At 34.2% G+C, this 23,348-nt stretch overlaps 1 protein-coding gene across 1 annotated transcript in view; it reads left to right on the top strand.

Annotated features, from left to right (window-relative positions):
• Positions 1-21,783, top strand: part of LOC149533992 (MADS-box transcription factor 23-like) — a 227,032-nt gene extending 205,249 nt beyond the window's left edge. Inside the window, exons 6-8 of the mRNA XM_089804891.1 lie at positions 21,143-21,184; positions 21,265-21,434; positions 21,526-21,783. Coding sequence (XP_089661017.1) covers positions 21,143-21,184; positions 21,265-21,434; positions 21,526-21,538 — 225 coding nt within the window. The 3' untranslated portion in view covers positions 21,539-21,783. The remainder of the gene's footprint in view (positions 1-21,142; positions 21,185-21,264; positions 21,435-21,525) is intronic.
• Positions 21,784-23,348: the final 1,565 nt, after the last annotated feature.

Genomic DNA, 23,348 nt, shown 5'->3' with positions numbered 1-23,348 from the left:
TATTGTTCATATTTTAGAAGCAAAATAGAACATCAGATATCAAAAATAATGCTTTCCAAAATCAAATATATTTTCACCCAAACAGGGCAAAGCGATGGATTCACATAGATAGTTGCTCTGTATCCAACCACGTAGCATAAAGAACCAATCAAATATGGAGACAATGGAAGAGTTGGAGCATGCAATAGATTATAATGCTTTCTATTGAATTCAAAACTTAACTAATACAAACTATAGCAAAACTTCTTACTGTTGTTTACAGAGGAAAAACTTCTACGGCAAAAAACTTCCTATTGCTGTTACAAAATAAACACTACAACACTGCAAGGTTGTATGTAAACTGTCTTTGTCTGGAGAAATCACTGCTCTATAGGGACAGATATTCAAAAAAGGTTAATACCAAAAAATTTCTGATAAAATAGAGTATACAAAAAAGGCTATTTGCTGTTGCAAATATGACTGTTGTATATGCCATACTACAAGCTCGGTTCTGAGCTCTATCTTAGATTACATATGCATCACTCTTCAAACTGAAAAACTTTCGTTCCTTTTATAAATTAGGAAACTTAATAGCTAAGCGAATCAATGTCCTTCTTGGAGACTTCACCACTAAGTTATGAGGGTGACACAAAATAAGATTTCTCACCAATAATAAAGATTGACCAACTGACAACCTTTAGCTACTCAAGCTCCTGCAAGCTCCTAGGAAGTAAATGAGCTGCTTAGAATAGATAAGATGGATCTGGGCAAAATTTGATTTACTAAATCAGTAAATTCCAACACTCCCCCTTTGTCCTGAGCCGTCAAAACAAACAATAAACTAGATCATTCTTGATCCAAAACAACAAGGCCTAAATCCTTTCTTAATCGCTGAAAATTTCCAGTGCTTAAAAGCTTGGTGAAGATGTCTGCTACCATGAAAAACATGATTACTTCTACCATGAAAAACATGATTTTTTGTTAAAGCAATGGAAGACATATTATCACAAAATATGCTGGTTTCTTCCACTTGTTCTTCCTTCAAATCATTTAAGATCCTTCTCAACCAAATCGTTTGACACTCTGCTGTATTTTGGGCTATATACTCACCCTCAGCTATAGATTGGGAAACTATGGGTTGCTTCTTGGAAGACCAAGAAATTACTCCCAAACGCATGTGAAAAACATTACCGGAAGTACTTTTTCTATCATCTAAATTTCCAGCCCAATCACTATCTATATAGCCAACTAGGCTAAAATCACATTCAACTGTATATAAAATATCATATCCTTTGGTACTTTCACATACCTTAGGATTCTCTTACCCTCTTTCCAATGAGTATCCTTTGGTGATTCCATAAACCTGGAAATCAAGCTCACTGCATGCATGATATTAGGCCTAGTTGTTGTTAGGTGCATCAAACTTCCAACCAAACTCTTAAACATAGTTGGATCCACAATGTTGCTGCAATCTTCCTTACTCAACTTAAGCTTACCTATCATTGTAATGTTGGGGCTGCCTTGTTGTTCAACATTCTAAATATTTCTAAAATATGATGTGCGTACTTCTCTTGAAAAATAAAAATGCCATCATCCATTTGCTTAACTTCTATGCCTAGAAAATATCTCAAGATTCCTAAATCTGTCATTTCAAACTCATGCTTCAAAGATTGTTTGAAGTCAACAATAAGGCAATCATCATCCCCAGTAAAAATCAGATCATCAATATATAAGACAACAATTAAAATCTGACCATATGTTGTCTTAATGTAAAGAGTACACTCACCATCGCTTTTGTTGAATCCGTTGCTCAACAAATATGAGTCAATCCGGCCATACCATGCTCTTGGTGCTTGCTTGAGGCCATAAAGAGCTCTCGTTAGCCTATACACTTTACCTTCTTCACCCAAAACTCCATAACTAGGAGGCTGATCCACATAGATTTCTTCTTTCAACGCACCATTACGGAAGGCAGATTTCACATTCATTTGAAATACCTTCCACTTGTGTTGGAATGTGTAATTTCCCCTCAAATGAAATGTAAAAGTATAATATAGTATTTTAGAAATTCCTTGATTACTGAATAGGGTTAGGTCAAATTAATATTTAGGTTTGTAAAGTTGTAGAAGTTATTTATGTTTATATAGTTCTAGAAAAGTCTATTTGTCCTATGTCGGCTAATTTAGATGTTTCGAAAATGATCTAAGACCTCTATAAATAGAGGCATCATGTAATGTTATTGATATGGACAAAATGGTTAATGAAATATATTAGTGCTGCAACGCATTAAGTATTTTTCCATTTTAGTTTATTTTGTCCATCCACCTTTCACAAGGTGTATTAGAGCTGTTGTGGGTTTCTACAAATGGTATCAGAGCAAGGTTCAGAAAATTCTGTTAGCATTTGTGACAAACGAATCAAAGCCAGATTAATTTGAAGAATCCTGTCACCTACTTTGATAGAAGTAGCTAATCAAGGGATAGTTGAAGGAGGGAATTTTTTTGTCACCATTTGTGACAACAAAGAGAGTTTTTATTTTGCAAAGCAAGGAGAGATTTTTTATTCTGCAAAGCAAGGTTATTTGGAGAACCCTGTCACCATTTGTTATAGATGAAGTTATCAAGAGGTAGCTGAAAGAAGACATGAATTTGATCAAGGTTATTAGTGAATCCTGTCATTGGCATTTGTGATAGATGAGGCAAGATTATCTATGGATTTTGTGAAAAGAAAAAATCGTTGGTAAAAGATTCAACCAATTGCTGATAAAATGTTTGTAGAAATTAAAGGCCGCAACCTTGGACAACACTATTCATGAAGGCGTTGACGGATATGAAGATTATTGGAAAATAACATTTTGGCATTAGGCAAAAGAAAGGATTTGGATTTGTATGCACCAACATTTGAGGTTGAAATTAGGGGGAGTTTTGGAATGTGTAATTTTTCCAAATGAAATGTAAATAATAGAGTCTAAAAATTCCTAGATTACTCAATAGGGTTAAGTCAAATTAATATTTAGGTTTGTAAAGTTCTAGAAGTTATTTATGTTTAGATAGTTCTAGAAAAGTCTATTTGTCCTATGTCAGCTAATTTAGATGTTTCTAGAAATGATCTAAGACCTCTATAAATAGAGGCATCATTGATATGGACAAAATGGTTAATGAAATATATTAGTGCCATGGCACATTGAGTATTTTTCCATTTTAGTTTATTTTGTCCATCCACCTTTCACAAGGTGTATTAGAGTTGTTGTGGGTTTCTACAGGCTACAATTGGTATGACAACACACACAGTTTCCATCCTTGCAATAGGTGCATATGTTTCATCATAGTCTCTACCAAACTGTTGTTTGTATCCCTTTACCATGAAATATTCTTTATGCTTATCTATTTTTCCATCAACATTACACTTGGTTTTATACACCCATTCCGCACAAATAACTTGCTTGGAAGGCAAATTAGTTATCTCCCAAGTTTCATTTCTTTCTATTGCATAGGATCTATCTCCTCATCCATTGCCTCACACCATTTTTCTTCTTTCAGAGCTTCTTCATAGTAAACTAGATCACTATGAGAAAATAATGCAAAATTACTATTCTCATCAAAAATCATTATACCTTTCATCTTGGTATATCTCCTTAAGATTTTGAGTCTTTCTTGGTACAAGGGAGGGGAGAGTAGAATCTAAAATCTCACTACTACGGTTGCATTGTGTAGGTTGAAATTGGAGCTATCTTGAACTATTAGAAAATCTCTGTGTTATTTTGAAGCTATGCAAACCTATCATGAGCTGACTATCATGGCTATCTCTAGTTGTTTTACTTTCAGCCTATTTCTTTCATGAGCAATCTGGGACTGTCTGAAGCCTTTTGTTTCTACTACTACTTCATCTTGTTGATCATCTAGCTCATCATCTTCATCAATAATAGGCACTTTAGTTGAAGTGCTAGATGATGCATCCACCAAGTCATTTCATGACTCATTCTCTGAAAACTCAACATCTCTTGAAATAAGGATCTTCTTGGTAAGAGGGTTATATAATCTATATGCCTTAGAATCTGAACTATAACCCATAAAAATAAACTTCTCACCTTTATCATCAAACTTTTATCTTTGTTCCTTTGGTATATGTGCATATGCTACACACCCAAACAATCTCTAGTGTTCAATTGTCCATCTATGCCTTGCCCATGCCTCAAGAGTTATCTTATCACAAACTTCTTTTCTAAGAATTCTATTTATCAAGTAAACTGTTGTTACTACAGCCTCTCCTCAATATTCAGTTGGAAGACCTTTTGCTTTCAACATACTTCTTGCTATCTCAACGATAGTTCTATTTTTTCTTTTAGCCATTCCATTTTGTTGTGGAGTATAATAGGTCGTAGGCTCCTTCCTCATACCATTTTTCTTACAAAATTTCACAAAAATATTGGAGGTATACTCTCGTCCACTATCAGACCTTAGGACTTTAATGCAATGTCCACTTCCTTTTTCAGCCCGGACTTTAAACTCTAAAAACTTATCAAAATCTTTAGATTTAATTTTCAAAAAATACACCCATGTTCTATGGCTGAAATCATCAATAAAAGTCATAGAATAAGTACTCCCTCCTATGAAATTAACATGCATAGGGCATACCAAATCAGTATGCACCAACTCTAATGGTGCTCTAGCCCTTGTGGAATTAGCAGATTTAAAGGGAAGCTTATGTTCCTTACTCAAAATGCAAGCCTCATACTTGTTATTGACTCTTGAATACCTGTCAAACCATCCACCACTCTTTTCTTGGATAAAATATTCAAACCAACATAGCCAAGATGTCCATACCTTAGATGCCATAACTTAGAAGGTTTTTCAATCACACTTTTAAAAGTTGATTGCTTTTGTACTGTTGTACATACTTGCTTGGGAGGTTCAACAATAGATTGAGAGCTGAAACATGTCTCAATCTGTAATGCAAATATCCAATTCTTTTTCATTTGGACTGCTGCAACAACTTTCTTGCTCCCATCTTTCTCATGAATGACACATTTGTCATTCTCCAACAACACTTTGTATCCGTTTTGAATGAGTTGTCCTACAGTCATCAGATTGTGCTTTATATCAGGGGCAAAATAAACATTCTAAATTTCTTTCTTCTCACCTTGCTTGGTATGGATCATAACAAATCCCTTGTACACAACAGGAATAGTTACATTGTTCCCCATCTTGATTTCAGATCTATAGTTCTTGTCAATGAAAGAAAACATTCTTTCGTTACCACTCATGGGGTTACTACAGCCGCTGTCCAAATACCAAACTTCAGGGCTGCCTTCTTCACTAATAGTACTACACATAGAGAAGGCTGCATTGTTCTTTCTTTCTCCAATATTTTCATTAGCTACATTAGCATTTTGTTATGTCTAATCATTATGTTTCTTCCAGCATTCATTTGCATATTGCTCAAACTTGTGGCAGTAATAGCATTCAATGTCGCTCTTATTAGAGTTGCTATTTCTTCTTCCTCCTCGGGAGCTATTTTGAGATCTACTTGATGAGCTTTCTCCTCCAACATTTCTTTGTCCAAAGCTACCTTGTCATCTTCCTCTAGAACCACATCCAAAGTTGTTTCTTCCTCTACCCCAGCCTCTTGTATTGCCTTGAGATCTGAAAGCGAGCTCTTGAGAAGAATTTTCTGATCTATTAATGTAGTGCTCATGAGTATGGAGAGATTGCATCGACTCATCAACTATCAATCTCGACAAGTCTTTTGACTCTTCAATAGCAATGACAAGCATATCAAACTTTTGAGGTAAACTCCTCAAGATCTTCTCCACAAGTGTTTGTTCTTCAATCTCTTCTCCATTAGCTTTCGACTGGTTTATCAAGTGGAGACTCTGGTGCTGAACTCTGAAACAAATTCACTCTCTTTCATAAGAAAAGACTCAAACACTCTTCAAAGGATTTGCAATTTCACAACACTAACTTGATCAGTCCCTTTGAATGTGGTTTCGAGAATATCCCAAGCTTCTTTGGAATAACTAGCTGCTACTATTCTCAGAAATAAGGCCTCTGTCAAGGCTGCTATAATCATGCTCATTGCCTTAGCATCTTTCCTTCGTGTCTCTCTCAACTGTGTCTTCTGATTGTTTCTGAGGGCAGCGAACTGAGCAGGGTCTGTGGCATCTGTGAAACCACTTATCACAAGATCCCACAAATCATTAGCTATCATGACGGTCTTCATTTTTCTTGCCCAAACATGAAAATTTTGTCCATTAAAGGATGGTGATTTCTGCCACACCTTTCTCTCATCTCCAGCCATGTCTCTTGCACAATAAATTCAAACACCCAATGAACACAAATGCCCAAACTCACTCAGATTAAGGGCTCTATAGCTCTGATACCATGTTAAATATTTGAGAAGCAAAACAAAACAATAGATATAAAAAACAATACTTTCCAAAATCAAATATATTTTCACCTAAATAGGACAGTGCAGTGGATTCACAAAGATAGCTACTCTATATCTAAGCACGCAGAGGAATAAACCAAATCAAATAATTATGGAGAAAATGGAAGTACTGGAGCATGCAGTAGATTATAATGCTTTCTATTGAATTAAAAAACTAACTAATACAAACTACAACAAAACTTCTTACTATTGTTTACAGAGGAAAAACTTCTACAGCAAAAAACTTCCTACTGTTGTTACAAAATAAACACTACATCACTGCGAGGCTGTAGCTAACTGTCTTTGGAGAAATTACTACTCTACAGAGCAAGATATTCAACAAAGGTTAATTCCAAAAACTCTGATAAAACAGAGTATACAAAAAAGGCTATTTGTTGCTGCAAATATAACTGATGTATATGCCCTTCTACAAGCTCTCTTCTGAGCTCTGTCCTAGATTACATACGCATTACTCTTCAAACTGAAAAACATTCGTTCCTTTTATAAATTCGGAAACTTAATAGCTAAGTAAATCAATGTCCTACTTGGAGACCTCACCGCTAAGTCGACACAAAAATAAGATTTCTGACCAATAATAAAGATTGACTTGCTGACTGTTAAGAATGTTAGCAAGTAAGATTATTGAAACATCTACTCAGAAGTTAGTAATTATATATATATATTACTGCAGTGTTTCTATCCTTAAATACATTGTCTTACATCCTTGTGCATCCAGATATATTAAAGATACCGATTGCATTTTAGCTGACCACGGTCGATAATGCATTTTCAAGTGGTGACGATTAACATATGACAAATTACTATCTGTTGCTACTAACTGTCATTAGTAATCGTTAATTTGATCGCACCCTTTGTGTTATCGGGTGGCATCCTTTGACATGGGTTATATTATCGGGTTTAACTAATAGTCTTGAACAGGTGCTAATGTATATGCATATTGAGGCATGACCACGTAGGGTCATTCCCCTACTTGATTCTGTTTCAATATGTATTTATATTAGTTTATTTTGTATCTGCAGATCATATCAATAAAAGTGTCATACAGATCTCAAATCAAAATAGGATACTATTGCAATAAAAACATATAGAATAAAGAGTTTAGCATTATATAAGGAAGACACCAATTTGCTATATCATAGAAATCAGACTGAAACTAATTGACAAGTCTCCACCAACTAAGATCTATTAAACTTTACATGGTATATGAGCCTAATTGGTAGAGAGAGTATTAAATCAAACATGTCAAATTACGTAAAAGTAGAAGACAGACTCGAAGGTGCTATAAACTTATTCTCAGAAAATTCAGATTACTATGATTCTTGAAGAATTAGAATTAGAATTTTTTATTGAATCTGATATTCCGATTCCTGAAAATGAAACAAAAAAACCCACTTGGAAAAGGTGAAACAATAAAGCAAAGAAAATCATAGTAAACTCCATAAAGGATCACATACTTTCATCCATATCAAATCTAAAGAAAGCCTTTGAAGTATTCACAACAATCAAAAATGCATTTAAAATCAACAACTCAAGCAGATTCATTACTCTAAAGAATCAGCTGATGAATACTAAATAGAATAAGGGAGAAACAATCTCATCTTATTTTGGAAGGATCTATGAAATTAAAAATCATCTAAATTCCATTGGAAACAATGTAGAAGATCAAGAACGCTCTATATTGGCACTTAGAGAATAACCACTATCATGGGAAGCATTCATTCAAGTTGTCAGTAGACCTTCAATCCCATTAGTTCATCAACTAAAGATTGATTGTACATCAAAAGAATCAAGATTAATCTCTAGAGGTATTGTATCAGATCAAGAGGAAGAAAATCAAGCTCTTTTCTTAGCTCCAAATCATCAAGGGAAAAGAGGAAATTTAATGAAAAGAAACATGACTATAAGAAAAAGAATAATAAGTTCAATAGAACTGATTTCTCCAAAGTTAAATGTTATAAGTGTGAGAAATTCAGACATATCTTCAGTAAATATCTTGAAAGGGAAAGAATCTTAGCCTCATTAGCCGAAAGTAAGAAAGATGAAAATCTATTATTTTACAACACTTTATCAAGTAAGATAAAGTCTAATGAAAGTGTTTCAATAATAGATAGTGGTGCTTCTCGACATATAACAGGATTCAAAAAAAAAATTGAAACACTTGAAAGTTACAGATTTGAAGGAGTTACTATTGGAGACAAACTCCACTCATCCAATCAAAGGTATTGGGACTTGTTATATTCAACAAAGGACTAGAGTTACATTAAAGTTGAAAGATGTTCTATTTGTACCTGGCATAAAAAGAAATCTAATTTCAATCTCTGGATTAACTGATGAAGGACTTCAAGTTATATTCATTGAAGATATAGTTTTGTACTGGCCTAAAAACTCAAATCTAAAAAATGCCATCATCTTAGGGACAAGAGATGGGACCTTCTATAAACTATGTAACATTCAAAAACAAGCTTTTAATCATGAAATAATAAATTCTAATGAAATTTTGCATACGAAACTTAGGCATATTGATTTCAATTCACTACCAAAGATAGAAAAAATCACCGCTAGAATACCAAACCTAAATTTTAAACACATAAGTATATATAAAGGATGTGCTCTAGGAAAGAACATTAAAAAACCTTTCCCTCCTAGTGAACACAAGTCTAAATCAATCCTGGAACTAATTCACTCTGATTTATGTGAGCCCATGCCAACTCTCTCTCTAGGAGGTTACTCCTATTACATAACATTCATTGATGATTACTCTAGGAAGACTTGGATTTTCTTTCTAAAAGTTAAAGAATCAAATGAGGTGTTATCAAAATTCTAAGAATTGATAGAAAATTAAGTGTCAAAGAAAATTAAACTCTAAGATTTGACAATGGGGGAGAATATACTTCTAAAAATTTCAAAGCCTTTTGTACATCTATTGGGATTAAGAGGGAGTATACCATACCTTATAATCCTCAACAAAATAGGGTAACAAAAAGAAAAAAATAGAACTATTGTTGAAGCAGAAAAAGCTATGCTCCATATTCAAAATCTACACTTCTCATTCTGGGTGGAAGCCACAAATTCTGTTGTATACATACAAATAAAAAGTCCACACTCCATTCTAGAAAATATAACACCTAAAGAAGTCTTTACAAGAAGTTAACTTGAATTAAGTGACCTCAGGATTTTTGGTTATCCTATGTATATACATATACCTAAAGAAAAAAGAAATAAGTTAGAACCATCCAAAAAGAAAGGAATATTTATTGGGTATAGTGAAAACTCTAAAGGATACAAAGTTTATGTTCCTGGACAAAGATCAGTAGAAGTGAGCAAAGATGTCATATTTGAGGATAACACTACCTTTAAACTATTTACAAGCACAGATGATGAGCCCATTACAGACTTAGATGAAAGTCCACAATCTGAAATTCAAAAGGAGAATATATCAGAAGAAACTAGACCAATACAAGATGCAAAAAATAGAAACATCTCAAATATGAAGAAGAGACCTTTGTGGGCAAGAAAATGATTGAAAAAAATGATATTGAACCAGATGAAATTTCTAAGGAAGTCAAGAAAACCAGAAATAAATCATGTTATACTACACTAGTAAGTGAGCTTACTAAATCTGAACCTACATCTGTTGAAGAATCTCTAACTTGTCAAGCATGGAAAGATGTTATAGTTAAAGAATATCAATCAATACTACAAATTGATGTTTGTGACATTGTACCTAGACCTAAATTCAAATTCATTGTCTCTTCAAAGTGGCTCTATAAAATCAAATATGCAGCAGACGAGAGCATTGAGAAGCATAGAAAGGTTTGTTGCTCAAAGTTTTTCACAGAAGGCAGGTATTGATTATGAAGAAACTTTTGCCCCAATTGCTCGTTTCACTTCGGTCAGGGAAATTATTGCTATAGCAGCAATGAAAGGATGGAAGGTGCATCAAATGGATGTGAAAATTGTATTCTTAAATGAAGTCATAAATGAAGAAATTTATATTGAACAACTTGAAGGTTTTGTAATAAAAAATAAAAACCTATATTTATGTAAACTAAAGAAACCTTTGTATGGCCTTAAACAAGCACCTCGAGCTTGGTATGAAAGAATTGGCAGCTATCTCACCAAATTAAAATATCTAAAAATGAAGCTGATCCTAACATCTATTTTAAAATTTATAATGGAGATATGATCATATTGGTCCTTTATGTTGATGATCTCTTGATAACAAGTGAAGATCATCTTATTGCTAAATGCAAACAAGATCTTGCTGCTGAATTTGACATGAAAGACCTAGGTTTACTACATTACTTTTTGGGTCTAGAAGTATGTCAAAAGGAAGATTACATATTCTTAAATCAAGGAAAATATACTCAAGATATTCTAAATAGATTTGGGATGATGGACAGCAAGCTAGTTGTAATTCCAATGGAAACTAATTTACACAAGCTAAAAGAGGAAGCAACACATTCAAAATCTATTGATCCTACCCTTTATAGACAAATCATTGGATTTCTCATGTTTTTGGTAAACACTAGGCCTGATATCTTCTATTCCACAAATGTACTAAGTCACTTTATGTGTGAGCCTAAGAAAATACACCTAATGGCTACAAACTATGTTTTGAGATATCTACGAGGCACTATTGGTCTTGGACTAAGGTATAGAAATGTTGAAATCAAATTTGAAGGCTATACTGATTTTGATTAGGTTAGTTGTTTCATAAATCGTAAGATTACCACTGGATGTTGCTTCAATCTCGAATCAACAATAATATCATGGTTCAATAGAAAACAACCTACAGTTGCCTTGAGTTCTACTGAAGCAAAATATATGAAAGCCTCCATGGGAACACGTGAAGCGGTTTGGTTAAAGAAGCTATTATTTGGATTATTTGAAAAGAAGTTAGATTCCACTATGATCCATTGTGACAATTAGAGCTGCATCAGACTTTTTGCAAATCCTGTGTTCCACAATCGGTCAAAGCACATTGAGACTCTTACCATTATATCAAAGACATGGTTGACAAGAATGTAGTCAAGTTGATCTATGTTAACACAAATTTAAGGTATAAGAAGTTTGTAAGGTGATGATCTTATCAATAGATGACCAACCTTCTAACACCAAAAGTGTTGAAGGTTATTGGTGTCATTGTTATTAGGTTGGATTTTTCTAGACACATTGATATCCATCGTGGTTATTAGGCCGGATCTTGTCGGACACCATAAAAATGATTGCCGTCATTGTTATTATGCCGGATTTTGCCGGACACTGTGAAAATCATTTACATTATGGTTCTTTAGGCCAGATTTTGCCAAACACCATATTCTATCAGACATAATTGAATCATACTTAATTGTATGAAGAAGTTGCAATCCCTTATTGCTAAATAGGTAGTGTTAAGAATGTTAGCAGTTAAGATTATTGAAACATCTGCTCAGAAGTTTTATATATATATATATATATATATTACTGCATTGTTTCTATCCTTAAATACATTGTCTTACATCCTTGTGCATTGTTTCTATCCTTAAATACATTGTCTTACATCCTTGTGCATTCGGATATATTAAAGATATCGATTTCATTTTAGATGGCCACCGTCGATAATGCATTGTCAAGTGGTCACGATTAGCATAAGACAAATTACTATTGGTTGCTACTAACTGTCATTAGTAATCGTTAATCTGATCACACCTTTTGTGTTATCGCGTGGCATCCTTTGACATGGGTTATATTATCGGGTTTAACTAATAGTCTTGAATAGGTGCTAATGTAGATGCATATAGAGTCATGCCCCTACTCGGTTGTGTTTTAATATGTATATATATTAGTTCATTTTGTATCTGTAGATCATATCAATAAAAGTGGCATACAGATCTCAGATCAGAATAGGATACTAGTGCAATAAGAACATATAGAATAAAGAGTCTAGCATTATATAAGGAAGACACCAGTCTGGTCTATCATAGAAATCAGACTGAAACTAATTGATAAGTCTCCACCAACTAACATCTATTAAACTTTACACTGACAACCTTAGCTGCTCAAGCTCCTGCAAGCTTCTGGGAAGTAAATGAACTGCTTGGAATAGATAAGGCGGATCTGAGAAAAATCTGATTTACTAAATCAATAAAATGCAACAATTATGACAGACACTTTGGTGAGTGTCTCGCATGATCTTTAAGCCCTCAATTAGAAAACCTTGTGAAGAGCTATCTGGTGAATCTTTTCAAGGATATAATGTAACAGTTGCTGATTTGCATAATCATACTGCAGTCTCTTTGCTTTCTTAGGAGGCCCCCCCATGGTCTTATCAGTGTCCAGATTCTCCTCAATAAAATTGATAACCATAATCGTAGCAGTGTCCTGATTAACTTTTTCTATGGCACTACATAGTCAAACTCACCACACTCTTCATGAAGATATCATAGCTAGAAACCCAGTGCTCCAAGCTTAACACAAAGATTATAATGTAGTTTCCGTTGGAGTCATGACTTCTTATAGTGGCCTTAGGGATCCTAAATTCTTTATGGGGGAACAGAATAATAATACAGTCCTAGTGCTTCTTGAAAGTAAGAAGCATTCAACATTTGTGCCTAAACTTTCTCCAAGAACATAACTCAATAGAATAAGGTGGAAGGATAGGATCATAACAAAATTTAGGAATAGTGGAATTAGAATTTGAGAAGGTCCCGCCAACATAGCTAGGAAGCTTTAATTCACATCTAGAAACACCTTTCCTCATCTCAACCAAGGGCAAAGCACGGTATATAGGGTGAAGCAAGAGATATATCACAAGCCAGAAAGAACCAGGGTAATAGGGGTAAACTTTGGATCTCCATTAATCTTGCTATAAATTGATCTCTCTAATTAGACATAATCATCTTGAGTTTCCTAGGAATTTTTCCATAGTTGACAATATGTCATTCTTTGAAGCTCAAACCCTTGTTGGCAAGTAAGTCTGTCGTTCTATTCCTTTTCCCTTCCCTTAGTATGAAGGATCATATATTCTTGAAAGTTGATATCATTTTAACATAATCTTCTAGGCATCTACTAGTCATCCAAGGATAACTAGAATTTCCTTGGAGGATATCACCAATTAGCTTTGAGTCTCCCTTCCAAAACAACTTTTTTTGCTCCCACACTGCGCAAGACTTTGACCCCATACCACATGGCAATGGCTCCAGCGTAGTTGTTAGTGTTTGACTCCCAAGCCCTCCAAGAGTAGATAGGTCAAGATCACCCTTTGAACAACCATCCACATTACATTTAAGCCAACCAACCACTGGCAGATTCCATTTGGTCTTTATCCTTCTCCAAATGCTAGGCCAATTTAATTTAATGAGGTTGTGACTAACATTCCAATTCTGTTTAATTTTGAGGTCTTTAAAATTTGTGAAAATCACTCCTTTCATAAAGGAAGCAGCCTCCTTAATTTTATATTTGATGGCATAAAATTAAGGACAAGGAAGGCCTTTGTTTTCATCTGAAAATTATGTCGTTCCATTCCTTCCATATAGTCCAAGCCACGGAAGGAAGGATTTGAGCCCAAACATTCCTAATAATGGGATGATTAAGAGGTGAAAAACTCCATTGAGGAGGTACCAAATTAGACATCTCCCACTTAACCTACGAGGAGGAGAAAACAAGATTCCAAATCTTGTTTTGTCCTCCATGATGAATAAACAAGTGATCAATGGATTCAGACTCCTCACAAAGGACACATCTGTTAGCCATTTGAAATCCTCTTTTAATGAGATTGTCTCGGGTCAATATTCTACCATGACCAACAACCCACCCAAAATAATTGATTTTAGGAGTCCATTTTGGAACCCAGATTAAACCCAGATAGGATCATTTCCTCCTTCCTCCATACAAGTCTAGGCAGACCTAACAAAAAAAGGAGCCACCATTGTTGTCTCTCTAGATTCACTTATCATTTTGAGAACTGCAAAAAAGGCTTGGAGACGATAGGAGGCTAGCCAAAAGGGACACTTCTTCTTTTCTTATGTTAGGGATTCTTCTTAATTGCCTGTTCCTCTCCCAAAGATCAACATGTTAATGCAAGAGGCCTTACCTCCATTCAACATTAAGTACTTTTGCACCTTTTCTAGTAGAGAAGAAGTCAGCTAGCCCTGTAGCATGGAGTTAGAGAATACCTACTTAAGGGGGAGCCTCCTTGCCAATGTTCAGACCAGAAAGAAGCCCTACTCCCATTACCAATAAGGATTCCGATTCCTTTCCTTAAGATAATTTTCACTTTATGGATGCTTTTCCATAGAGACGAGCTACCTTGCACACTATTCTCAGCAAGAGAAGAGTCCGCTGAGCTATAATTCATATATTTTGCCCTTATTTTTCTAGTCCAATCTTTTTTTACTCTCCAGAAGGGTCCAGCACACCCTACTCCAGTGACTAGGACTTTGTTCATAGCTTTGATCTTTTAATTCCCAATAACACCCCACTCTAGTGACTAGGGCTTTGGTCATAGCTTTGATCTTTTAATTAACAATAACCTTAGAAAAAGGCAAGCGAAATTTGTCCCAACTCACTAGAGACATTTTTCTTTTCTCTTCGTTCCAATCCGAGAGAAGTTTGTTGGGTTTTCTCAATGTCCTCCACAATTTTAGAAGGCATAAGGGGCAGATACATAAAGTGGACCAAAATGCTTTGGAGACAAGATTTTAAGAGCTGGACCTTACCACCAAGGCTTTGGAGATTCCCTTTCCATCTTGCCAGTTTCTTCTGAAAGCGCTCAATTAAGCTATTCCAAAAGGAGGAGGGTTAGGAGAGAAGGGCAGGTCTAAGTAAGTATTCCGGAGAGTAGCAATGCTACAGTTCCTGAATCTAGAGATTGACTTGCTGGAATCTGATTAGAACTCAATAGTTTTGGTTGATATAGAGTATCTATCCACCCTAGTGAGAGTTGAAACAAAGCGTTATTTACATTGGTGGGATAAAGAAAGTGAAAAAATTAGTGAGCAAAGGGACTTGTAGAGATGTGGAGCCACTACAAATTTGCTGTGTTATGTATTATCTTAGTTTGTCTTTTAATACTTGTTCCTTGTTGTTTTGTGTTATTTACATATATACTCTGTTTGTTTATAATTTAACAATTGGTATCAAAACTAGTATTATCTTAGTTTGTCTTTAATACTTTTCCTTCCTGTTTTGAGTTATTTACATATATACTCTGTTCGTTAATTTAATAATTGGTATCAGAGCTAGGTTAAAGGTAAGGAGCAGAGAGATAGGAGAAGCTGATGTTTGAGAACAAGATAACAATTTTTTGTTGTTATTTTTTTCACCCTTCTTGCATATATTAACGGATCAAACTGAAAAGAGAGTTGTTCATCCTACTTTAGATTCATCATTGTCTGAAGGCTAAATTGTTCAGAAGAATATATTTAATGATTTAGATGACAAAGCTGATTCGATTATTGAAGAATTTATTTGATGAGTTAGGTGACAAAGCTGATTCTATTATTGAAGAATATATCGACATGCTGAAACCTGATTAAAAGTCAATAGATTTTGGTCGTAATATAGAGTATCTATCTACCCTCGTGAGAGCTGAAACAAAGCATCATATACATTGGACGAGACAAATTTGAAAATGTGAGTTAGAAAAAGGACTGGTGGTGATATTACAAAAAAATGCTTTACCACTGCAAAATGAAGAAAGTGAGGATAAGGATATGATGGACCGCTGGGAAAATGAAAATAATTCTATTAAGAGGAGGATGTTGAGTTTATTTCTTTGTCAACTCTAGCAGATGTGCCATTCATAAACCATAGAAGACAAACATTTAGAGAATAGATGCGATGTAGAACTAGGAATATTTGCATCGGTTCTAGCCGAGGAAGAAAGTAGTAGGAGAATTTGGAACATTCACAGGTTAGTGAAGGTTGTAGCTTCAAAATCAGAACAAATAATTGAAGCCTGTTAATGGAATTAGGACAAGTTCCACAGGAGTAAAGAAAGAGATAGTTGATCCGTGAGGTTGAAAGCCAAGCCGCAACAGACGACCTCAGTTCTCTTAAAGCGGGTGCCTTCATTGAAGAGGATTAGCGAGGTCGTTACCAAATTCAGCAGTAATTTTTTTCGGTCATAAAACCATTAACATCTTCAGAGAAGCTAAGTGTAGATTTTGTCTATCACATATCATATTGATAATCTAATCTTATGAGGATGAAGGGTCAAAGAGCTTGAAGGACTCAAATCGATGATCTGTACCACATGTGATTTGATATCATTAAGATTTTGCCATCACACTAAAAACATATACTAGTCATGGAGAGGGATCACATTAGAGATATAGTCACTATGCCAACAATAAAAATTTAAATGATCAGGCTGTGTCATCTACTATTAGAAATAGTCAACAGTCATGCTGTTATAACCAAACAACAAGTATGCCACACATTTCCTATTAAATTGGTAACAAGATAGAAATGTCCTCCATGAAACTAGGTCATACAACATTATCCTAAGAAGATATGAATGTCCTCCTTGATACTAGGTCATACAACATTATCACCTTATCCTCTAGAATCATCTTCTCATCTCATGGGCTCTCTCTATATAGAGGCCATTGCATAGCCTTGTAGCAATCAGTTTGATGAATAAAAATTGCTTCTCTCTTAAGTGTTTATTTCTGTTTTTTCCATTGCCAAGTATTTGTGCTTATTTCAGATCTTAGTAAATCTTAGATCTCTTATTTTTATCATGGTATCAGAGCCACTATAAAGAAACATGGTGACAGCAGATCACAGGAAAATATAACTTTCATTATTCTTATTGATCTAGCTGCACACTAACAACCAATTACATCACCTCTATAAATAGAAGACTTCTAGCTGTTTACAGCTTACATGTGGATCATCTAATGTGACAGCACTAACACTTCACTTAACAACCTTGCGATGTGTTTGGAGACAAATTCAATTGTGCATACATGTGGTGGAGTTAACTACAGTTCTACAAAACTGATGACTAGAGAATAGGGAGCAGCAGTCAACTGTTAAACAGAATAGCAGATTTGGTGCAACAAACTAGTGACTTATTCCAACATCCTCCCTTAATTTCTACCACTAAAGACTCTTTCAGTGGGAGAAATTACAATAAGAAATTTAAACATGATAGGTCCCGGCATTAGGCCTTTTGAGGTACCCATTTACAATATAGAAATTTTTAGTTTCCCCTATCACAATCACTATGAAAAATTCATTTTTCTTGTTAAGTGGTTTTAGCTTACCACAAAATCTTCGGAAAAAAGTGCTTTAGGATCTTTCACCCAAACAAGTGGTTTTGGTTTACCACAAACCCTTCAAGACTTTTAAGTTTTTCACCTAAATAAGTGGTTTTGGCTTACCACAAACCGTTCAATAGATTTACTTAAACCAGTGGTTTTGGATTACCACAAACCCTTCAAACTTCACAAAACCATTGATCCAATGATAGGTAAACCAACTCTAAACGCTTCTCTAGCATATTAATATTGAGTCCATATGAAAAATAATCCATCTATCGAGTCACATGGGTACCCAGCCGCTGTGCTCGCTAGTTCTCTAGGAATATTTTCTAGATACATGGTTCATCAATATAGTAAAAAGTTTTGAGGTGTCGGGTACAACCGATAGTGCAACTCTTGCTACAACCATCACTATTTTGATCTTCATATTGCAAACATTGACTTCAATGATCAGCCTTTCTTTTCATTTGACAACAACATATCTTCTAAATCACATTTAAAACAACAGCTTCTTAAAAAATCACAGCCCAAAATTGCAAACACACCATTTCCAGAAATATATTTTCCTTCAACAAAACCCTTTAGCAATATTTCTAACTAAACTTCTAAATGAATCTCCAACTGAACCTGGCTAAACTAGGCTTTGATACCATATTGAAAATTAAAACTATGAATCAACTAAAAATGGGGTGCAGCTAGATCAATATGAATATTGAAATTTATATTTCTTGTAATCTGCTGTCACCATTTTTAGTTGATTCATAGTTTTAATTTTCAATATCTACTTGTGTCATCTACTTCTTTTTCTGTTGGTGATGCAGCTAGTGTTTTTAATGGTATAGGCTTCTAAAAAAAACAAGAGCTTTCGTTGGGTCAACGTAGAGTTAGGAATATTGACCGCAAAGCCATTACTGAGAAGAGCAAACGAGGAGTTATAGAGTCTTCGAGTACCGTTGAAACCAATGTGTCTGCTAGGTTTGATTTTATAGAAGAGCATGATTTTATTCGTCCTCCGAAGAACTTTGTGAAGAGAGAGGATTACAAATGAGCTTCAGAGGTTGAAATAAAAGAAGGAAGTGGATCAATATGAAAGCTTGGTAAATGATGTGAACAATTTAGAGCCAAATTTGTCAGAAATTAGCTTGGAAATGAAGGAGACATGGGCATGGCAGAGCCGATGTTTATGGCTTGAAAAATTTGTCTTGGTGTGATGAAGCCACTGAAGCCACTGATATGAGGAAAGGGTTTTAGCTGCTCGAAACAAGCTAGAGCCATTGGATAATTTTGACCACACAAAGTTACTTTCTGAATTAACTTGATGTTGATATTAAAGGTTGTTTCTTAGATTAAAATTGTTAAAATTAAATTTTTAAAGCTTTTCTTTCTCAATGTTTGATGCTTAAGAGTGATCCATTACACGAAAACAAAGTATAGCATGTACTAGAGACTGTAGTCTTATCTTTGGTTATGCCAACAATGAGAGCAGGTATGAACAACTACTTGTCATGAAGTTGGATGATGTTATGGGGAGACTCAACGAAATCGGTGTAGAGAAGGTATAGCATGTACTAGAGACTGTAGTCTTATCTTTGGTTATGCCAACAATGAGAGCAGGTATGAACAACTACTTGTCATGAAGTTGGATGATGTTATGGGGAGACTCAACGAAATCGGTGTAGAGAAGGTGTTTTTGGAGAGTAAATTGGAAGTGAAATTTGTTAAGGATCTTCTGGGTGATCTGCTAGATCTTTTGTCCAGTGTTGCAGAGAAGCGGAGGCCAGGAATAGGTGACTATGTTATGTTTATGTTAAGTGCCTCTCTTATGGACAAGGGGTGTATTTTGAATCTGTACAAAGTGGTGTTTCTATTTTAGATTAATGGGTAAATCTATGTCTATAAAACTTATGTAAAAGTTGTGAGAGAAGATGTTCATCTGTTAAATTATTTTAGGTGCATAGATGTTGGTGAGGATTAGTTTAATGGAGTGTTATTGAATATAGTTTCATTACGTTTAAATCTTTTCTGGGTCTGGTATGTCATTATTTATGGTTATACCAATTAAAATTCAAGTAGGAGATTGCTGGGATGTGAAGTCTAATATTTTCGTGATCTTTTATTTTTTATAGTCTCTTCATTTGATAATTATATTTCTATTTATAATTGTTGAACACACTGTATATGATGTAAAATTGTCTGAACATTAGCAAAGGTAATTCCCTACATTAAAAAAGTGGGTATAGTCAGTTTTGATAAACCACTAAATTTCTCGTTGGGAGGATTATTTTAATGCGGTGTTCTTGAACATAGTTTTACTAAGTTTAAATCTTCTCTGGGTCTGGTATGTCATTATATATGGTTATATCAATTGAAATTCAAGTAGGAGATTGTTGGGAATGTGAAGTCTAATATTTTTGTGATCTTTTATGATTTCATCTTCTATGATGTCTTCATTTGATAATTATATTTCTATTTATAATTGTTGAACACACTGTATATGGTGTAAAATTGACTGAACATTGACAAAGGTAATTCTCTACATTAAAAAGGTGGGTATAGTCAGTTTTGATAAACCACTATAAATTTTTAGTCTTATATATTAGGGAGGATTAGTTTAATGCAGTGTTCTTGAACATAGTTTTACTAAGTTAAAATCTTCTCTGGGTCTGGTATGTCGATTGAAATTCAAGTAGAAGATTGTTACAAATGCGATGTCTACTAATTTTGTGATCTTTCATCTTCTATGGTCTCTTCATTTGATAATTATATTTATATTTATAATTGTTGAACACACTGTATGTGGTGTAAAATTGACTGAACATTAACAAAGGTAATTCTCTACATTTAACTAAGTGGGTATAATCAGTTTTGATAAACCACTATAAATTTGCTGTCTTATGTATTAGGGAGGATTAGTTAATACAGTGTTCTTAAACATAATTTTACTGAATTAAAATCTTCTCTGGGTCTGGTATGTCATTATTTATAGTTATATTGATTGAAATTCAAGTAAGAGATTGTTTCGAATGTGAAATCTAATATTTTCATCATCTTTCATCTTCTATAGTCTCTCCATTTGAAAATTATATTTTTATTCATAATTGCTGAACACAGACTGTGTAAGACTGTGTATGGTGTAAAATTGACTGAACATTAACAAAGCTAGTTCTCTACATTAAAAAAGTGGGCATAGTCAGTTTTGATAAACCACTATAATTCTGCTGTCTTACATATTATCTTAGTTTGTATCTAATTTGCTTTCTGCTGCTTTAGTTCTCTGCTTATGCAAAACTAAACAAAGAATGCCTATGAAGTGACTGAATTTGTCCGATATAGAATAGTGGAAACTGATCCTTGATAATGGATTTTGAAAGCGGCTATTTGTAACTCTTCCTAGTAGAAAAATATCGTTTTTTTCATTGATTGATACATTGAACGTTTCTTTGGATCATTTGTATCGTAAGCAGGGAAACCAAATTGAAGAGGAGAATATGAGACTTCACCTAGAGGTACCTATTTCTCTCAGATTGACATTTATATTTCTATTGCACTGTATTAAGTACAAAGATTTGTGTACATCTTGAAACAGATCTCCGATTTTGAGAATAATGCTACAGCGGATTTCTTGTTGTTTCATCCTCTGGAAACTAAAAGCCATCCTCAAATATCTCAAGCTATACATGATTCGTACACTCCAATAAGCCAAGAAAAAGCAATAATTCAACACAATGACGTTTCAGACAGTTCCCTACAATTGGGGTAAGCAACACAGAATTTTTATTCTGTATTAATTGGTCCTTATTTCTTGATTGTTAAGATTCTAACTGTACTAAACTGTTTCCTGCTTCAGATTGTCCATTTGACACTGTTTTGTATCCAATCACGAAAACATTGGCAGTATTTGGAAGTTTAAACTTCACTATTATTCCGTTGAACACAACTTGTATTCATTACAGAAGACCATATCAACGCATTGGATTCAATTATATCTATTATTGATAATAGATTAGGTGTTTTTCAGTATGGTTCACATCATTTAAGGATAGAAAATGATGATAGATTCTTAACAATTATGTATTTTGCCCTTGTACTCAGTTACACTCAATAATTACAGACTATTATTTTTTCTAAATGACATATTTGTATAGTTTTTATATTTATTTGTATAATTTATACATTATAAAAAATATTTATGTCAAATATGATTGGTTGAGTTTATTTTATGTCAAATATGATTGGTTGAGTTTATTTAGTGTTATAGGACTTTTTTTGTGAATCTATTTGCATGTAACATTTTTTTGACAAGATTTCTGGAATGTACATTACAAAACAAATATTAATAGTAGTTTTTAACAGTTACTTCTAGATTTAAATGTTAAAACTAACTAGCTTATCTATATTCTATAATATATATAGGGAAGCTGAGAGTTATCAAGGCTTTAATTTTTATAATATTGTTTTTTATCAATAAAAAAATTAAAACCCTAAGAACTCTCACCTTCCATATAAATTATAGAATATATATAAGCTAGTAGTAGTGACATGTTGACAAGGAAGAACCAACTAATTATTTGTTGGTGATTTTCATGTCCAATAGTTTACTCCTTATTATCTTTAAAAATAGTTTTAAAAAAAGGTTTACCATATAGTGTGGTAGTAAATTCTTGGTTCTATTATTGTGCCATCTAAGGTTTGGATCTAAGTTGGTTCATTATCAACCTTTCATTTATTTAATTTTTAATTATGTGTAGGACTCTCTCTCTCTCTCTCACACACACACACACACATTATATCTATCTTCTCTAAGCTCTTATTATCCTCTTTATCGTAATCTATCCTATGACTCTCCCTTTACCCTTTCTTTCTATATCGTATGTCTTTGGCTTTCCCATTTCTCTCATTCTTCTCCCTCTCACAATATCTTCCCCTAATTACAATCTATTTCCACATCACGTATCTCACCCTTTTCCCATTATATCTCTTTCTTATATATTTCCAATTCAATTTTGTTTAGCATAAGAATGTAATCCACCTCTCAATTATTTTTCAAAGTGCTAATTTTCCTCCTCAATCTATCACATCTCTATCCTTCTCCCATTTCTCTCTCTTCATAATGTATGTCCCCTTCTTCTATCCTTTCCCCCTTACTCACTCTACCTCATGTTTTTGTCCTCTCTCTCTCTCTCTCTCTCTCTCTCTCTCTCTCTCTCTCGCGTGCACACACACACACAATCTCTATATTCTCTAAGCTCTTCTTATCCTCTTTATTTTAATCAATCCTAATACTCTCCCTTTACCCCTTCTTTCTCTACCTTATGTCTCTAGCTTTTCCATTTCTCCCATTCTTCTCCCTCTCACAATATCTTCCCCCAATTATAATCTATTTCTACATCATGTATCTCACCCTTTTCCCATTATATCTCTTTCTCATGTATTTCTAGTTCAATTTTGGTTAGCATAAGATTGTATTCCACCTCTCAATTATTTTTCTAAGTGCTAATTTTCCTCCTCAATCTATCACATCTATATCCTTCTCCCTATTCTCTCTCTTCCTAATGCATGTCCCCTTCTCCTTTCCTTTTTCCCCTTACTCACTCTATCTCATGCTTTTGACCTCTCTCTCTCTCTCAAACACACACACACACACACACACACACATCTCTCCCCCTAGTC

The sequence above is a fragment of the Cupressus sempervirens genome, chromosome 10, assembly GCF_028749045.1.
Source record: "Cupressus sempervirens isolate cs-2001-9-10 chromosome 10, ASM2874904v1, whole genome shotgun sequence".
Taxonomy (NCBI): Eukaryota; Viridiplantae; Streptophyta; class Pinopsida; order Cupressales; family Cupressaceae; genus Cupressus; species Cupressus sempervirens.
The sequence above is the reverse complement of the archived record's forward strand: the minus strand, read 5'-3'. Positions and strand labels throughout refer to the sequence as shown.